This window comes from Sander vitreus, chromosome 4 (genome assembly GCF_031162955.1).
Source record: "Sander vitreus isolate 19-12246 chromosome 4, sanVit1, whole genome shotgun sequence".
Lineage (NCBI taxonomy): Eukaryota > Metazoa > Chordata > Actinopteri > Perciformes > Percidae > Sander > Sander vitreus.
The window spans coordinates 31,790,701-31,811,497 of record NC_135858.1 but is presented as its reverse complement, the minus strand read 5'-3'; the positions used below and the strand labels follow the sequence as shown (position 1 = coordinate 31,811,497).

The 20,797-nt window shown below is 40.2% G+C and overlaps 1 protein-coding gene across 1 annotated transcript in view; it reads right to left on the bottom strand.

Moving 5' to 3' along the window:
* Nucleotides 1-3,750: 3,750 nt before the first annotated feature.
* cntn2 (contactin 2) overlaps nucleotides 3,751-20,797 on the bottom strand; it is a 52,392-nt gene continuing 35,345 nt past the window's right edge. The window contains exons 17-22 of the mRNA XM_078249343.1: nucleotides 17,365-17,599; nucleotides 17,008-17,117; nucleotides 15,898-16,084; nucleotides 12,290-12,402; nucleotides 10,481-10,649; nucleotides 3,751-4,061 (exon numbers count right to left, since the gene is read on the bottom strand). Coding sequence (XP_078105469.1) covers nucleotides 3,952-4,061; nucleotides 10,481-10,649; nucleotides 12,290-12,402; nucleotides 15,898-16,084; nucleotides 17,008-17,117; nucleotides 17,365-17,599 — 924 coding nt within the window. The 3' untranslated portion in view covers nucleotides 3,751-3,951. The remainder of the gene's footprint in view (nucleotides 4,062-10,480; nucleotides 10,650-12,289; nucleotides 12,403-15,897; nucleotides 16,085-17,007; nucleotides 17,118-17,364; nucleotides 17,600-20,797) is intronic.

Sequence of the window (20,797 nt, the reverse complement as noted above, 5' to 3'; positions counted from 1 at the left end):
ATAAGATGGCAGCGCCCATTTTCAGGAGATTTTGGCTTCACTTTTGACATTGGGAGGAAGTGGAGACATCGTCCATCTATTTTTACAGACTTTGGTATTCACCCTGCGTCTGAAAAGCTCAGTTTTAGCTCCTGTCTCTTTAGGCTCCCCTCCTGAAAAAGCGTAATCTGCTCTGATTGGTCAGTGTTTCCGGGTCTTCTGCATCTTTGCTCCCAGCTTCATTGCAGCTGGGAATGACTTTAACAGCACTGTAGGGGCACTTTTTACCTATAAATAATTGTGACAGCCCCTGCTTCATCTGCGTCTGCTTTGTCTCATTCTCAGCCATAATTGTTTTTAGTGTGCCAGTGGAGCTGATGCAACCTGATTTGGAGCACCTGGGTGTATGCTCCACAGTAGAGCTGTAATCGGGCCTTAAAAGTACGGCCCGAAAAGGCCCGAGCCCGACAAGTACATTTTGATTGACAGCTTTTTAAAAGCCCGAACCTGTTTACAGCCCGACTGTACAAAAGGCCGTCTATCAGCAGTGATCAGAGTGTCGGAGAGTAGCGCGAACACGCGCTTCACACCGCGAGCGGGCACAAGCACCACTCGGCGGAAAAGGGAGAGAAAGAAAAAAGAGGCTGCACCGCACGCCCACAGCTCCTTTGTCTTTCGTAAAAAATTAGTCATTTATACATTTTTTAACATCATTTATTCATGACTAACGGAGGCTATAGGCCACTTGGAAGTTGGAACAAAGAAATTAATTAAGTCCTTCAGAGACCAGACTCTGTTTCACCTCCTCAGGATCCATTTTCACGCTAATCGAAACGCATCACCTGACCGCTCATTTACCATGTAACCCGAAGCGCAAGCCCGAGCCCGGCCCGAGCCCGGCCCGAGCCCGGCCCGAACCCGTGTAAAATAATAGAAATTAAGACCAAACCCGACCGACAGGATATAAAAGTCCTGGCATCCTGGACTTTTGGGTCTGTCTCCTCCCTGCCGACACCAGAAGCCCTGTTGCTGGGCTGTTTGTTTAGTTGCAACTTTTTAACACCTTACACCCATTTCACACACATTCACATGAACACTTTTGATGTTATGGATGTTCACACCTCATACCTGTATTTAGTTCAAATTTATATTGCTTTTAATTTATTGGCATTTTATGTCTCTTTCCAATTTTTGTCATGACCTAGAGCCAGGTTTATGACAAAATATATAGTTGTATGCTGTATGCATTTCTCTGTGGATTGAGCGTACTTTCACAGTATTTAGACCTGCTGTTTAATAAAAAGACATGAAAATCTCACTTTTTACAATATGGAAACTTTAGTGAAGTATCCAAATACCCTTTCGGAAAGAATATGTAATGGAGCAAAGATAGTCTCTTCACTCAGAGAACCAAGGTTACAATGTAACCAGATGATCTCACCTCTTGTGTCACCCTCACAGCATAATGTCAAAGTGACCGTCTGTTATGCATCTATTGTATGTGGGAAGTTAATCAATAAACTACTGTGAATGTGATAAATACACACATTAGTCAAATACAATCCCAAGGTGTTTATTTGAAATCATATTTACAAGCAGCACCCCTCCCATCCCTCCTTCACATCTTTATTCAATCACAATTTTGAAAAGGCCCAAAGGCTACATTATCCAGTGCATTCAGCCAAGCCATATGAAACACATTCAGTGACTGGGCACCCAGACATGGTGAGATGACTTTATGGCTCTTCAATGAATACTAAAGACATTAAGAAAACATCCAGACATCATTTGACGGCTTCGAAAGCATTTCCAACTTGGACTAGTGGACTAGTACAGACTGAAGCAGCTGTGTGAAGCTCATAATTTCTGAGTGAAAAACATCGGGCTTTACATCCAGGTTTAGACCAATTTTGTTTTGAAACGATAATTTAGCACTGTAGCTGACAGCAAACCCAGACATTTAAGATTTGATTTATAAAGTATTAAAATGATTGTAGGGCCAGATGTGGATGACGCTGACCAGACCAGAGCTGAGATTTGTCGGCCCCAATATCAGCACACTAGTATATTGGTCTTAACCAAATTTAAATTTTTAGTTTAATTTTAAAGTTTGTACTAACAAAGATCATGTAAGCAATAATAATAATGACAGCTAATAGCATACAAAGTGAAATTCAGGGTGTAAATTTTTTGACATTTGTGATATTTTGCTTTCCAGTGTTCATAGAAAATGTTTCCTTCCAAATTAACATAAAGTAAATGACATGAGAAGAGAAAGAACTATGAAGCAAGTTACATTTACCTGAGAAAATAAAGCACATGAATCAAGAATTGTATCATTCAACCACTTGCAAAATATAACATGTAATACGGAAGTAACACAAACAGGTTTTGGTTGTCCAGACCCTTAAAATATTGAAGCTTGTGAGTTTCTTTGGATCTCCTACCCAGAGTTACTGGGTGACAGAGAACCTTCCAATTAAACTTGCAACCTGGTTCGCGCAATGATTTTGGCATTTTTAAAACATTTATTTAGTCTCCTTTTGTTTTTTGCACGAGTGTATGAAAAACACATCCCTGCTGATCAGAAAACAACCTGTTGATACCCAAAGCATCAGTCAACCTTTTGAGTATTAAACTGTTGACAGCAAACAGCTCAGAGCAAATCAACCAAAAAATAAAGGTAAAAACAAAAGACAGAAATCATAAGCACTTGATGTCCATCTTTGACATGTTGAACAGACCTGTCCCAGTCCTGTAAACTGCAGTAAACCAGACAGGTTTCATCAGAGCTGATAGATGCTGACAGGATTACACTAAGAAGGATATATGACACTGTTATCTGTACTCTGATACCTTTGGTGACTAACTCTTTAATCTCTTGCAGCCACAGGCAATTCATATCAACCTACCAGCCTAAAAGTAGCTGCAATAAACCCAATAAACACTGGACAAAAGCATTTTTGTTGTTATTTACAGAAATATAACAATGCAGGCACAACAAATGTAAACAAAGAATGAAATAATCCCTTCATCTATCCAATTTTACTTCCCTCAAAATGAGACATAAAAAACAGAAAACGTAAACATTCATTTGGACCGCTGACATAATTCAATAGCTTGCTATAATTACAGCTGAGACAAAAACACAAACAAGCAAACAGACATTAGCAGGAGCTTGAAATCAACAATAAAAGGTTCTTCAGTGCTTCAGTGACTCTTATTCTGTGTTCACACTGTGAGCAACAAGACCGCTTGATTTAATATGGGGATTTGTACACACTACTTTGTGGCTACAGTAAGTTTATGTAGCCATCCAATTTTCATTTCAAAACCGTTCCAAGACATATCATGGTTCTCTAGGACAATTGCCAGTGTCGAAGAGCTTTTCCAAGACTGAAACGCTGCATTATGAAATTTACCGTTTTTTCAGGATGTTGGAAACAGTGACAATACAATAACGACGGTACATACATACCAAACAGTAAAAAATGCATGAGGAGCTGTTTAAATATTTTCGATGCAGACCTTCACAACGCTTCACACCGGTCAGAATACAGAGACTTATCAGTCAAGTTGCTCTCAGAGTGAACAGGCAGACACCTATCACATGTAAGACTGTACTGTATGTACACCAGTTATACACTTCATTGTTTCTATGAATAATTTACACCTGTTTGTGATGCGTCAGCCACAGAAGTGATGGTCCCCATAAGGCATGGTTTGACTGACCAGTACACAAATACACAACCACCTTCAACACATCCAGACTTTTTAAAGACCCTCTTTTTTTTTCTAATTATTAAAAAAAAAAAAAAATTAACCCCCACCTTTCTCTAACACCCATCCAATCCCTGCGGTGCTACAACCCTCCCAGAATACTGGAACCCACCCGACCCAAAACACAGGCTGAGACACAGGACAGCTTTATTTTCAAGCTGTTCAAATCAAAAGGTCCACAGATGGCTGAGATCACAGGCCCGACAACGACACAAGAGTTAGAAGAACCAAGCCAGTGAGGAGGTGGAAAGGGGGCGTGGACAGTGTGGAGGAAGCCTCGTTCTGCACCATCATACCCGTTCCTGTATGAGAGACACCAAGTAACAAGTCAATTTAACAAGATGTAGAGTTCCTGGATTTAACAAATATTCCCAGCCACACTTTGAATCTGTCAGATTTGGTTCAAGGTTAAAGTTCTTGTAGAGCTGCTTGTGTTTGGATAAAATTTGAAAACTTGATAACACTTTATTTGAAGGGGTGTGCATAAGACTGACATGACACCGTCATTATTATGACATGACACCTGTCATGAAAATGAAGGAGTCATTATGAGTAGTCATTATGTGTTATTCGGTAAATTATGACACTTAAAGCAAAGTCAGCATTGACCGAGATGTCTTTGTCATGACAACTTGACTTTAACGAAGACAACAATCTCTGTGTTATGAAAACTTGACATTAAACTAGACAATACAACCTGTCGATGTATTTGTAATGACAACTTGACATTAACCTAGACAACATAACCTTCATAAATATGTCATGACAGCCCCAATTATCATACTTTAATAAACTATTTAGCTTTACGTGTTAACATTACATTAAACTATCATTAAGAGGTTGGTTTTTAAATTGGCTGTCATGAGAGCATTATAATTGTGTCATGAATATTTAGCTTGACCAGTGGCAGATGCAGAACGTGACAGATGGGTGGGCCTGGATTAAGTTGAGGTGGGCCTGAAAAACTGTTCACAGGGCTTAAAGGAGAAAAAGGGAATTCATTATAGATGGGTTATCATTTTCGTTGTTCAAGATACTGCTCGTTCAACTTCCAATTACAATTAACTATCTCATATTTTTGACTAGGCTAAATAAGCCAACATTTCAACAAACTATCTTCTATTTTCATCATACTAGGTCATAGTTTTGAGCTTAAGCAAAACATTTTATCTCATGTATTGTTTTCTTGTCCCTGTAGAAATGTGTTTATGTTGAACATTGGATGCATCTGAGCAGAAGAGGACCGTAAAGTGCTCTGATATTGGCGTATTTGCATTTCTAGGATGGCGAAGGAATGTCCCGCCCTTATCCACCTCTGAATGGCTAGTACCCACTGCCTTCGTTTGTTGGATTGGTTAGGTTTAGCATGAGGAAGGAGATTGGTTAATGTTAGAGTGAGAATACCAGAGTAAGCCAATCAGAAGCAGGGTAGGGTGGGACATAGCTTTGCCCTCCTAGGAAACATAAATTCGCCTCTGTTTGTGCGTCTTCTTCTGGACTGGTTTAAACCGACAGAAAGCTGCCGGATCTTCTGCTTCTGACCTGCGGGGAGAAACACAGATTTCACCCTGCACACAGTGAGAGTTTACACACACCCAGCTGCAGACATTCACTTCCAGTACTATGTCCAGTTTCTGTGTGCTGAGCCTCAGCAAAAATGAGTGAGTGCAACTTGTTTAGCCATACTAAAGCAAAATCAAGATACCATGGACTGACAGCGAACGTTACCATTGTTTGTAAAGTGAAAATATTTGAACCTGTTATGAAGTTTGATTTCATCATCAAATGCTTATATGACGGTGTCATGAATAATATCCTTGAAGTGAAAGTGTAGTGAAACAATTTTTCAGTCATTAAGATGTCTTAAAATTTCTAAGACCAGTTTGACGACAGTGAATGCAGTACCGAGGTGATTTAATGAATTTTGAACAGATAACGTTAGCTTTAAAAAAAAAATTCATGACACGTGAATTATAATGCTCTCATGACAGCCAATGTAAAAAAAACAACCTCTTAATGACAGTGCCCCCCACTGTCATTAAGAGGTTGTTTTAATGACAGTGGCAAGATGGCGTCGTCGTGGCTGAACGTGTATATGTCAGCTTACCCTTTTTTTTCTTTTCTTTTTTTACTTTCTTAAAAAGTATCGGTTCAGGCACCGTTAATTATGTATGTGATTAATTTCGATTAATTAATCACAGAGTATGTAATTAATTAGATTACATTTTTTAATCGATTGATAGCCCTAGTAAATATACATTTAGTTGAGTGAAAGAGTGGAACATTTATGAGAAAGGGAAAAATAAATCAAAGAAGCAGAAGATGCAGCAGATGCAACAGGATTCACAAGTCGAGCTAACAGCTAGTGCTAGCTCCAGTGCATATCACTGTCCTGTGGAATCTGGTGAAGAAGACGGTAAAACTTGGATGGATTCAAGCCCATCGTTTGAAGTAGGTAACATTACTGTAGTTACCGAGCCAGACACACCTACCATGCCCTTGAGTAAGAAAACTAAACGTGAAACCGCAATGAGTGCTATGGCTAGTGACAGTGAAAGTAATGTGGACATCCTAGCTGCTATCTGCGAGTTCTTTGTCATGCGTGATGCAACGTTCCAAAAGATTTCCACAATTGAGAAGACAACACAGGCTACTTCCAAAGAGATAGAAAACCTTTTGGCTACTGTTAAACAACTTGTGGTTGATGTCGGTGAAAACAAGAAAGAACAAACCGAATGCAAAGCAAGGTTCAAGCCTTGAAAATGGAAAACAACACTCTAAAATCTACTGTAGATGAGTCCTGCCATTATAGCTGGAAATGGTTTTTGAAACTTCATGGCTTGAAAGAAGTTGATGGAGAAGACCTGAGAAAACGTGTCATAGACGTCCTTCAACATGTTGCACCCGACGTCAGTGACAATATGAATGCAGGAGTCGACATTGCACATCGCCTTGGACCTAAACAAGCGGAGAAGAATAGATCTATCATCATACTCTTCACAGCACGACGAGTACGAAATGCGTTTTGGCATTTTACCAGGAAGAGCAAGTATCTTCGGGATAAGCATCTGACCATCACGGAGCCTCTGCCTGCCGAGGACAGAGCTGCGAGGGACAGACTCTGGCCCTTAGTTAAGAAGGCACAAGAGGAGGTTAAGAAAGCGTTCTTTAAGAACTGCTATGCCCTCATTGACGGGAAGAAAGACCTCTTCTAAGAAGTCAGATGACGGGAAAAAATGCTTGCTAAAATTCATTCTTAAGCTATTTGATTAGGGGTTAATGTGGATTTTCTTTTTTAACAACAAGCCCATAGGTGTTAATGTTGACTTCTCCACCTATTGCAATTTCTAGGATCTCTTTATAAGGATTCAATTTAGGTTAATTTTAATGGTCTATATGCCTAAATTACAATACAATACTTTGTTTTCCCATATTCTTTTATACATGCTCTAAGTAGGCTACTACTTAAGGAAAGTTATGAGTAAAGTAGTCAAAATCTATACTAGGGACATAGCTTCCAAAATTATTGTATTTTATATTAGCATTTTCAGAGTTTTTTGTTTTTTTGTCTCACACATGTTTTGATGAATGATGGTTGTTATCCACCTCTCCTTTGTAGCTAGGCGTGTTAGAAAGCTTTCAATGTTCTGATTAAGTGTTAACTGTAGTTGTTCATTGTTATGGATTTTTCTTTCAAGTCTTTGTTTATTTTGTCTTTAAATGTAAGAGGAAAGCCTTATTTTTATTTTGTAAAAGAAGAGAAGCAGATGTAATGCTCCAAGAGACTCACTCAACTGAACTGGATGCCAAATTTTGGAGATCACAGTGGGGGAGTACTCTACAGCCATGGAAGTAATAATTCAGCAGGGGTTGCTATACTTTTTCACAAATTCAAAGGAGAAGTTTTAGAAACCATGAAGTCCTCTGAAGGAAGATGAGTGATGATTGTCATAAAGCAGGAAAATGTCATTTTTATTATATGCAATGTTTATGGTTATAACTCACATTCTTCCAACAAAAGTTTATTTGCCCAGATATCAAACAATGCCAAACTATTTCTGGACAAATATATTGACTCCTATATTATCTTTGGGGGTGACTTCAATGAATTGATGATTCCATTGTTAGATTGATAGATAGATAGATTTCCCCCCAAATTGAGTCAGGGTCCTATTGCCAATAATTTGGTTCTATCCTTGTGTTCTGATCTTTCCTTGGTAGACACTTGGCGATTTTTTAACCCTGACCAAATGGACTTCACCTGGTCAAACAAAAACTCACTTAAATCTAGGATCAACCTTTTTTTTGATATCTCAATCTGCTATTAATTTTGTTAAGAATATATTACATTCAGTTGCTCCGTTCTCTGATCATAAGCTAATAACAATTAAACTGTGCGACCAGCAGGTTACTACATCGCTAAAAGGTTATTGGAAGATGAATAATGCCTTATATAAAGATGAAAGTTTCAACAACAGTATTAAATACCTTATAACTGAATTCATTTCCAACTTCACTGAGGGATGTAAACAAAAACGGGAGTTCAAGACCAGATGTATTGCCATTAAGAGATGTAAAGTGCTAAAAGCTAATCAAAATCACATGGAAACTAAATTACTTGATAGATTAAATGAGTTATCTAAAGATAAAATGAATGAAAAAGAAAAAATAGAAATGAAAAGGCTTAGCTGCAACTTGATGAGTTCTATTTTGATTTGGCCAGAGGGGCCTTTATAAGATCAAGGGCCAAATGGCTAGAAGAAGGTGAGAAGTTATTTTTTTGAGAAAAGAAATGGTCAAAGAAAAGCTTTAACTTCTCCTAATATAATATATATATGGTACCAAATCTACTGACCCTTTTTCAATTTCAGAATTTGTCACAGCCGTTTATAAAGATTTGTACTCTTCCAAGTTTAATTGTCAGTAACTGCAACATGTTTATTGAAGAAATAAGAAAATACATCCCGAACATTAATACTTACAAAGCACTTTGTGATTCTAATATAACAGCTGCTGAAATAATGAAAGCTATCCATTCCATGAAAAAAGGAAAGGCTCCCGGTATAGACGGGCTTTCTGTAGAATTTTTTGTGCATTTTTGGGAATATATTCACGAGCCGCTGCTTTGTATGTATAAAGAATGTTTGGAGCAGAAAGAGATGACCACCACTATGAAACAAGGAATTATTTCACTCATCCCTAAACCGGGTAAGGACGCACAGTTTGTTGACAATTGGCGTCCAATTTCACTATTAACTACTGATTATAAAATAATAGCCTTAGTTTATGCCAATTGACTTAAAATTGCCTTGGTGATATCGTACCTGAAACACAGTCTGGCTTTATGAAAAATCGTCACATAACAAATAATTTAAGGCTGGTGCATGATTTACTGGACTACGCTGATGCAGTCACAGGCTCTTGTTCTTTTTTTAGATTTCTACAAGGCCTATGATACTATTGAGCATACATTTATTTTGAAAACTCTTAAGTTATTTGGATTTGGTGATGCTTTTATTAATGTTATTGAGATGCTTTATAAAGACATAGTTCTGTGATAATTAACCACAATACAACTAATAGATTTGAGATAAAACGTGGAATTTGGCAGGGATGTCCAGTTTCCCCCTTCTTATTTCTGCTGTTTACAGAACTGCTAGCGTTAAGTGTAATTAATAATCTTAAAAGGTATAACTTGGTTGAACAATTGTCCAGGGCCTCAGGTCTAAAGCTGAATGTTTCCAAGTGTGAGATATTACCCTAACAGTGTGATGTCATTGTTCTGAATGATATTCCAGTAAAGCACACTTTAAATATTTAGGAATTCACATAACCAAGAACATTACAACTTTACATCAAAAATGGCCAAAACAAAAGGTATTCTTAACTCTTGGTTGCAAAAACATTTAAGTATGTTTGGTAGAAGTTGGTTGTATTGTCTTGTTTAATGTCAAGTTGTCATGACAAAGACATCTCGGACAATGCTAACTTTGCATTAAAAGTATCATAATTTACCAAATGACACTTAATGACAACATTCATGAACTCTCAAAATGATTCCTTTATCTGTCATGTCAGTCTTATGCACACCCCTTCAAATAAAGTGTTACCGAAAACTTAAATAAAAAAAAGTGTTCTGTAAGGAAGAGATAAAAAAAAAGGTCCTTTCGACCTTTCCATTATAACCAAAGGACCTTGCATGTCTAACCATATAAAACCCATACTGGCCCATATTTGTTTTAGATACCGCTGACATGTTTATGGTCAACAATAGATATTACAATGTTCCTATCTCTACGATAACACTGACTTTGATAAATAATTGGCTTCAGTCTCTGAAGAGAGGCTCTTAAAGCACCGCCTATAACCTGAAACTAAAAGTCGTATTAGATGGAAAACGCTACATAATTATGTCAGACTTTTACATTCCAATGTGCAGATTAAATAGAGTCTGTAAGAAATGTCATTGTTGTTTTTTGTTCATTACGGAGATAGAGAATTTTATCTATACTGCCCAATCCTATATCCATGTACAGCGTGACCATAATGTAATACATCCATGGGTAAAATCACTGAATGTCAGTCATTATAGGGCCAGGAACACATAACACATTTTGGAGCTTCAACGTTGAATCATTCCTGCTGTAATTGTACAGTATGTATTTGTCTAACACTCCTATTTGGTGATTTTAATAAACATTTGTGTTTTGTAGTTTCTCACCGGAGTCCCGGGACACAATAATCTCGTGTGCTGGCCCGTCCCCGCCCTCTCCCCACGACCGAATCTCCAACACAACGTAACCGTTGTCTTTTGGCAGCGGTAGGCTCATGGATGTCTTGGTGTGGTCCAGAACCTTCAGTGCTGTCTGGCCCTCGTGTTTGTACAGAACCTGACACACAGAACACAGCAGGTCTAAAGTTTCAGAGCTCAACATTACAACAGAAAAAACATTTTTACAGTTAGCATCAGCTCAAAAAACACCCGAATACACTGCCTGTGGTTTTTAGTGATTTCCATTCTGCAATGTCATTGTTTGTGTTGAAATGAAAGGACCGTTGTTCCAGTGGTTATCTTTTGCTGGTCATGTTTTCCTCATGCATATCGCTGGAACAAGGCTGATAAACCAGATCGTTCGTTTTGTTATACAGCCTTCTTATTGCTTCTCATATCTCACATGTAGAGAAGATTACACATATCATGATCTGACATATCAAAAGCAAAACATCAGCCAGCAAATACATGTACTTCTGTCAAACTACATGAGGGTTATTATTCTTAACATGATCATCACGTAATCTTGACATTTGTGTGTATTAGGGTTTAATCCCGGGAATCCTGTTTTCCCGGGAAAACACATCCAAACTATTTCCTGTTTCCCGAGTCAGCAGCCCTCTGAACGCTAACAGAATATGGAATCTGTCTCAGCCTAATAGATTGACTTTGGCAACACATTTTGTCTGTTTATAAAATGAAAAATGGTCAAATGTGACTTCCATGAGGTTGTTCTCAGCAGACAGATCTCATGAACTCGCAAGTTTAGAGCAGAGATCTTCAACAGGGGGTCCTCAGAGTCACTTTTTTTTTAAAGATTTTTTTTGTGGCCGTTTTTGGCCTTTATTTTGATAGGACATGAAAGGGTAGAAAGAGGGGGAATGACATGACATGCAGCAAAGGGCCACAGGTCGGAGTCAGTCGAACCCGGATCCGCTGCATTGAGGAGTAAACCTCTATATATGGGCGCGGCTCTACCATTATTGTAAATCTTTGTACGTTTTTTCAAAAATGTAAATGTCTTAACATAATTCCAACATATTATTGCCAAATATAAATCCCCACTGATAAAAGCCTACTGGCCTATATTGTAGGTAAGGTAGTAACTAAGGTAGCCATCCACATATACAGTAAATTGTAAAGATTCACTGTGCCACATGTATGTGTAACATTAAAAGATGATTTATAAAATCATGCCAACAATTATTATTTTAATAATTGCAAAAAAGGTATGAAGGCTTTAGGCCGCCCTACATGTTATTTTAGGTCCAGTTTAATATGCAACTTAATTTCATACAGTATATGTAGTAAATGGTCCCTGCTCCGTCTCTCTTTCAGTTAAGGGGTCCTTGGCTTAAAAAACACTGAAGACCATTGGTTTAGAGTTTAGAGAGGAGGACTCACTCTAAATATAAAATGATTGGTCCTATTTCTAAATAATGAGGCATAGAGCCTTTATTAATAATTATCCTATGTATAAATAAATCAGAGTTGACCAATACAAAGATGTTACAATCATGCATTGCAAGTTGTTATCGGGGTACATTTTTAATCGAGGCAATAGCATTGTCAACTTTAATGCCGGTGCACTGATGCAAACACACGCACGCTTGCACACAGACATACACACAGAGACACAGACACATACACACACACACACACGGGCGCACACACACACACACACACACACACACACACACACACACACACACACACACACACACACACACACACACTGACTTTTTTTACAACACTCACTTTGTAGCCCAGTACAGCTGACTCATTGTGCATGGCCTTCACAACATCCCACCTCACTGTTACCCATGAGCCATCAGTTCTCCATGACACGTTGCCCGGACGACGATTAGGAGCTGTAATGGAAACACAAACATGTAAGCATCTATTTATCTCTTATGGTTTCACTTATTTACCAGAAATTTGCTTTTTAATGTATTTATTCAGTTATATTTCATCTATGCACAGTATGTCAATATACTGTCTGTCTGTGTGTGTGTGTGTGTGTGTGTGTGTGTGTGTGTGTGTGTGTGTGCGCCCATGTGTGTGGGTCTACATTTATTGATTTATGTCCACTGTCTTAATGTTTGAGCATGCCATTATAAATGGCTGACAGTGGCAGAGACGTGTAGCTTTTGTATTTTTTTGTTGAACTGTCTCAGCCACTGCTACAAATGACCTTTATGGGCACTATAACACTTTTACACACTGCGTGCTAATTTCTCAACTTTTTTTAACATAATTACAGCACTTTAACACACTGTACTGTTTTAACTGTTTTTAAATGTTTTTTATCTGGTTTTATATATTTTAGTCTCTGTTTTATTACGTACGTCTGTATTGTTGTCTTTTCCTGTTGCACTGCAAGTGGCTGGTGGACGACAGTTTTTTCATTTTCTTTATGTATGTAAGTACACAAGGAACTATGACAAATACATTAATCTGAATCTACTAGCAAGAGTACATAGATACATTTAATTTATGTAAGAATACTACATAAAGACACACACATATCACAATAATGTAGTATAGAGATACGTGGGGTATGTTTTGCCAGGCCGATTTATGTTTTCCTTGGGTGCTCACGAGCGCACGCCCTTTAAAAAAAAAAAAGTAGTCAAAAAATGTTTGCATTTCAGAACGATAGGCAATGGACAGCAGCCGACACGAACACACACACCTATTAACTCGATAATAAAGCCGTAAGGTAGGCTATCTGTCAACTCAGGACAGCGCCACTTCTCACAAATACAGATAGGACTGGAGATGAGAAGTTTAACTGACACGTAACCGTGATCAGCTTCGTGGGAAATTAAGAATCAATGCCACCGACATAACCAATCACACTATGATAGACGCTCCACTTAGCACCAACTAACTAGCGATATTTAATTTTAAATAAATGTAGCCTACTGGCAGTCTGGCACTCGTGGGTGCTCACTATTTTCCGTGGGTGCTCGAGCTCTGGACCACCCACGGTATTGGCGCCTATGTCTATGTGTACATGCTGACATGGCTCCAGGCAGAGGAGTGACTGCTGCTCTAAAACAGAGATCATGTGTAATGTTCTAGTTGAGGCCCTCAACTAGAACCCTCAAAGTGTTAGACAGAAAACACAATACTTATGACCATTGTAAAATTCTTAACAGATATGCCATTCTTAGTTGGGAAAATGTAATCAAATACAATGACACCTGCCTAATGTTCAAGATCCTGAATGGCAAAGCTCTTCCACCTGTGTAAGAATTTCTCCCATCTAGCGGTGGAATTGTATATGACAACCAACTGAATATTACTTTCTAGCCCTCCGTCCTACGGTGGCCGAACCTGAAATTAGCTCTTCTAGCCACTCCAATATTAACTTTGGTCTTGTTGCTTTGCCTGTCGCGTTGTCGTTTTAATTCTCTTTTTCGCTTCCCTGGCAAGTAATCTCCCCCTTGCATTCGTCATGGTGCCAATAGGTGATAAGAGGGTGAAATGCGGAGGTATGTCCCTCTTTGGCTAATGTATTTTAAAGATGGAGGCGCTACATGGCTGCCGTCATTCGAGCGAGTCGCTCGTATGTATTCTGAATGATTCTGAATGGCAGATTCTACGCTGACGAGAATACTTTGATTAGTTGGTGGAAGTAATTACACATGAATGAGCACATATTTGTGAAAGAACAAAGGGTTTTTTGCTAAGAATCAACAACAAAAAATTACACAATGTAGGTTTAAGCAAATAACTTCTAACAATAGATCCACAAGGTCTGTTCTGAGAGGGTACTGTGTAAGTCCTTACAGGTCCAGCTCCTTTAGTCAATCATGCTTTTCGGTTAGAACACTCTACCAAATGAAAAAAAAATGCACCACCTACCATAACTTCACACAAAGTCTCAAGGCCTGGCTCTTGGAAAGCCAGACTTGTGAAATTTTTTTATCTCCTGCTAATTTTATATTATTGTTGTTATCACTGCTGACCTGCTAACTAACATGTTTGATGTTTGATATCTTGCCCAGTGTCAAATATAGCCCACTCGGCATTCCTTGGGTATGTATGAAAGATAAACTTGTATTTTAACTATTTTACCATCTTATTAACCTGAACTGCAAGATGGGTCTGTGTTGCTTGCATGGCTTCCTGTACTGAATGTGGATACTGTTGATGTGTAGATGTACTAATGTCTTGCTGCTTCCTGTAGCTCTGCATGGCTTATTGAGAAAGCTTATTTGTTGCTCTAGCTGTCTTTATGGTGTCTTGTTGACTTCTGTCTGTAAAGTTTAACCTGTAATAATGTCTTGATGTTTCCTGTAGCTCTGGTCTAAAATCATCTGGCCAAAGGACTACAGTTGAAAATTAGCCGGCTGGCTAACACTGGCACATTTACAGAAATGTTAATTAATGTGTGTTGTCCTTTATAAAGACTACATGGATCATTTAGCAGAGATGTATTAGTCGTCCTTTACACGGGACATGGCTGAGGAGAGACTCCTGTGTGTGCCTGGGTGGGTTTGTACAACTATCTGTGGATATGCAAGTCAGATAATGATGAGTGTATAACAGAATAGTAAATGTTACATAGCGATCTATTGAGAAAAGAATCATGAGTGTAGTTAGTGTTTTAAGCCTCCAAGAAGAATTGTGTTCTAGAATGTAATTGATTTTGGCTTGCCCTTCAAATCTGCTGCTCTTTACTTCCCAGTACCCAAGCACTTTTTCTTAAGTACACTTTCAATGGTTCGGTTCATTTGGTCTCAACCAAGGGAAAAAATATACATCGCTTTCCTAATGACACATTGGCACACAGATTTAACAGTGGTTTAAGCTTTGGAGTTTGAGTTCAAAACATATCTACAGTCATAAAATCCAGTTGGAAGCAGACCAAGACTTTCAAGCAATCTCAGTATGGTTGTTTATGATTGAAAAGCCCCTTATTAAAATCAGATATAGGCACTTCCTGCTGTCTGTTTGGTTAGTGCTGTCTCAGGTTATCAAATGTTCAGACTCTTGCTATCATTGTTGCTGAAGGCTGAACTAAAAGAAAACCAAAACATTTTTTTCTGAGAATCTGTCCCTCCTTGTGACCCCAGAGCTTCACTTGCAGATGCATTTTGCTTACTGAGTAGTTTCCACATATTCAATTCAATTTTATTTATAGTGTCATATCATAACAGAAATTATCTCAGGACACTTTACAAATAGAGTAGGTCTAGACCACACTCTATAATTTGTGGTCTCTATAATATAATTTAATTTAGAAGAGACCCAACAATTCCCCCCCAAGAGCAAGCATTTGGTGCGACAGTGATGAGGAAAAGCTTATATACCATCCCTGACAATGTATGCATGTGTCATAACTGCAGCCCTACGTGGTTTCCTGGTGGTGACGGTGGTGCGTGGCGAGGGCGGCCCCGTGCCGGCGCTGTTGTACGCCAGAACGGCAATGTGATATCGAGTGCTGGGTCTGAGTCCAGACACTCTGGCTGTGGTTTCCAGTCCTGCTGTTCGCACTCGATCTGCTGCCGCTTCCCGTTCATGCTGCCGCCAGTACCGGATCTGAGGACACACCAAAAGCACATTCACAATGCAACCTGAAACACTGCATATGAACCTTGTAGTGCCAGTTAATTAAATACGGTTTTAAAGTTAAGTCTCACATTCATAGCAGCAGAAGCATGAAAAATATCAACATTTTTATATTTGCATTCTATGTGTCTGTGGTTCTAGTGGCTACAACATCTATCTTCACTAATAAGGGAAAATAAAATTGATTATCTCAACTTTACCAACAAGGACTGTGTTGAGCATGCTGATATCAGTCATCTCAGCACTAATAAACTGATGCATTTGTTAAGCTCTTGGCCATTGAAACAATCAAAGCTTATACATTGAGTTTGAACTTTGGCAGCTTGTGTAAGAGCTAATAAAATGATTAGAAGTCTAACGGCAGGGCAGAGGACTGTTCCGGCATAACAGGACAACCTTGTCAAAGAGACCAAAGTTTGAGATTGTTTGTTCCTTTGCCACCTCAGTAAAACATGGTAGCTGTAGATTTAGTGATAAACTCTGATCACAAACAGAGACAGGTCCAGCTGAAGGACACAATACATCAGCTTTTACAACCAAGGGAGCAAAATCTCCCTGATAACAATGTGTAACAGTTTAGCATTTATTAATCTTCTCTTATTTTATTAGTTAAATGTCAAATACTCACATAAAAAGGAAAACATATTTCAGTTATTTAGTGGTTCAGAAAGATGTTGTTGAGGGAGATCATATTGATTTAGCTGGACTATATTTACACTAGAAATTAAAATGCATGTCCTATAATCACTACACTTCTCTTTACATGACTTCATAAGGTAATGTTTAGCCCCTTTGAATTTTACCATATCACTTTTTCTATCCCATATTTGACAGTCAGTTACAATCTGCTGTGTTGGACAAACATCCAGATGTGCATTTATGCAGCTCATCACCTCGTATCCTCTGAGGATGCCGCTGAGCTGCTGGACTGGCTCCCATGAAACCTGGATCTCAAAGGCGCTCAGCGCTGTGGCGTTGATGGTTGACGGCCCCACTGTCGGCTCTGTGAGGAGGCAGTAACATACTTCATCATGTACACTGTACGATGTATATTTTGGGAACAGAGGTACAAACTGACAGTCATGTTCATTTTTATCAGTAATTCATAAGTGAGCTGACTTTGGTCAATCTAGGTTGAGTTTGCCCTCTAGTGGTTACAGCAAAGACTGCAGTTAGAGACAGAATGTCTGTTTCAAACATTTCATTACAAATGTTGCATAGTTGACCTTACTGCTAGCATTCTTCCTCACCTTCCTCTGCAGAGTAGACCACAGCGATCTGGCTGAATGGACCTTCTCCTCTGCGGTTGTAAGCCTTGATCTTCACCTCAAAGGGACTGTATGGCAGCAGGCTGTCATTGTAGTAAACATATCGGGATGACTCCACGTGAGGAATACGCACCACAGTCCAAGATGGCATGTCTTTCTTCTTGAATGCCAGAGTGTAGCCAAAGCCATCACCGTTCTGGTACTCTCTGGCCATGGGCTGAAAGGGTCAGCACAAAATGAAGATGTGAACCTCTACAAAGACAAATGGGCCCAACGTTCTAACACACATCTGCCACTCTGAACTGTCTGTGTGTGTGTCAGCAAGTAATTGAGGATATGTTTGAGCCCTTTATGCACACTTTTCTTGTAGGATAGGTTCACATTCTGTCTTAAAAAAATAGTCACGTGCCCAGGTGAACATTGAAATAGGTTTTGCTTGCTGTCAACATTCCTTCTGTTCATACTGGCTATTAATAGAACCCTTTCTACTGTAATGCGCTTCCAAAAGTGATTGAGGGGCAAAATCCACAGGCCTCAATCTGTGCAAAAATACATTTGTGCGGTCTGAGTTAGGCTAATCAAGTGGAAATCTTCTCAGCTCAACAAAAAAACACTGACTGGGGAAACAAAGTGAAGGAATTATGTGTTTAATCTTTGTAACTGTAATCTGCAGAAGCCGCTCATTATGTTCAGCTCAACTTTGAAATGCATTTTTTTTAATTGCCAGAAGGAGCTCTCTCGCTTCCATTGGAAATGCATCAGGAAAAGATCCATTAATGGCCAGTATGAACAGGAAGAATGATTAAAGCAAGCCAAAACATTTAAATGTACATACTGTATGGGCATGTGAGTATATTTTCAGAAAGACTTGAAGAAATGTTAACATATCCTTTACGTCCATAACCCTGCAGATATCCTATGACCCTATGTGCAGCATCTGTCTTTGGGGACTCCTAGTGGAAGTATATTAAAACACAGTGGTAGACAGCAATGCTGGACACCACGAATGACGCAGTGGTGGCCTAAAGATTAGAGAACCAGGAGGTCGTTGGTTCAATCCCCAGACCGACAGGATAAAATCTGGGTGGGGAAAGTGAGTGAGTCCCTCACTCATTACCACCACTGAGTTGCCCTTTAGCAAGGCCCTTAACCCGCTCAGAACCGCTCCAGTGCAGCTGCTCATTGGCCAGCAGATCAGACTGTGGTTGCAATGGGCAGCTTCCAGGTATGAATGTGTAACTGTGTGAATGTGATCAGGGTGTTCCTGCAAAAGAGAGGCTTCCTCTCAGTGAACCTTCCCTGAATAAATAAAGATAAAAAAAAAAAAAAAACACTAAAATGCTATCATCACATGAAGGTTCTACAGATTACTCAAATTGATGTTCTTTTTGGCCTAGCAAACTTTGTAGATTTTTCACATGCTGTTGCAACAACTAGTAAAGTTAGAAAAACTACAACACCACACCGGATCTAGCTAGACCGGAAACAAAACAACAACAACTTGTTTGGGCTTGCGAGCCGGCCAAAGAGTAGTACATACCTGCAATCGCCATTTTGAATGGGAACATGTCATCCACGTGAATCGTGTAGATCCGAAGAGTTGTTATTTGTGGGGGGGAGTCCGACACCGGGTGCTAATACGACACCGGTGCCTTAACGACCGTTATCTACCGGACCGAATAGCAACGCGGATTTCGGTGCCTTATTTAGGTGCCACCTAAATGCCTGCGCTTCTCTTTGATGCTCCGAAAACGGACGTTAGAGGGAACTGAAACATCGCCGCACGGGACGCTAGTCAACACTACACTTGGCAGCAGGTAACGTCAACCTACTGTTAGCTAGCAGCTGGAGTAAACACGGTTAAAATGCTGACAGCTAAACGGTGTAAAGTATGACTGTATTTCACTGTAGAGGATTCTAACACCAGACTGTAGCTGCCGTTGTCTGAAAAACACAGACTAAGGGTCTGTCCCATTTCTCCCCCCTTAAAACTTCCACTTGGTTTTGAGTGCCCTTGACAGTAAAGTCCCCTTGACGAGGGAAGTGGGGGTGAAGCTCTTTCCCTATGAAATGGGACACCACTATATGCAAATTAGCGTAGCGAACTAGACTTCCACGCAATGTTGAAGAGGCGTGTCAACCAAGACAACCCCTCCACACCCAGAGCCTTAAGCATTTCTGGACGGATCTCATCAATTCCTGGGGCTTTGCCACTGTGGAGTTGTTTAACTACCTCAGCAACCTCCACCAGGAAAACTGACGACAATCCCCCATCATCCTCCAGCTCTGCCTCTACCATAGAGGGCGTATTAGTCGGATTTAGGAGTTCCTCAAAGTGCTCCTTCCACCGCCCTATTACCTCCTCAGTTGAGGTCAACAGCGTCCCATCCTTACTGTACACAGCTTGGATGGTTCCCTGCTTCCCCCTCCTGAGGTGGCGAACGGTTTTCCAGAAGCACCTTGGTGCCGACCGAAAGTCCTTCTCCATATCTTCTCCGAACTTTTCCCACATCCGCTGCTTTGCCTCTTTCACGGTAGAGGCTGCAGCCCTTCGGGCCCTTCGGTACCTTGCAACTGCCTCCGGAGTCCTCTGGGATAACATATCCCAGAAAGACTCCTTCTTCAGTCGGACGGCTTCCCTGACCACCGGTGTCCACCACGGTGTTCGTGAGTTACAGCCCTTGAGGCACCTAAGACCCTAAGACCACAGCTCCTCACCGCAGCTTCAGCAATGGAAACTTTGAACATTGTGCTACTCGGGGTTTCAATGCCCTCCCCAGCCTCCACGAGGATGCCACGAAAAGCTCCGCCCGTAGGGTGTGAGTTGAAAGTCTGTCGGACAGGGCCTCCTCCAGACGTTCCCAATTTACCCGCACTCACCCGTTTGGGCTTACCAGGTCTGTCCAGAGTCTTCCCCCCACCCCCTGACCCAACTCACCACCAGATGGTGATCGTTTGACAGCTCCGCCCCTCTCTTCACCCAAATGTCCAAAAACATACGGCCTCAGATCAGATGAAATGATTAGAAAATCGATCATTGACCTTTGGCCTAGGGTGCTCTGGTACCAAGTACACTTATGAGCATCCCTATGTTCGAACATGGTGTTGGTTATAGACAATCCATGACTAGCACAGAAGTCCAACAACAAACAACCACTCTGGTTTAGATCAGGGAGGCCGTTCCTCCCAATCACGCCTCTCCATGTGTCTCCATCATTGCCCACGTGCGCGTTGAAGTCCCCCAGCAGAACTATGGAGTCCCCGACTGGAGCCCCATGCAGGACTCCACTCAAGGTCTCCAAGAAGGCCGACTCTCCCGAACTCTTGTTGACAACAGTCAGAGTTTTCCCCCCCACAACCCGCAGGCGTAGGGAGGCGACCCTCTCGTCCACCGGGTTAAACTCCAACGTAGCGG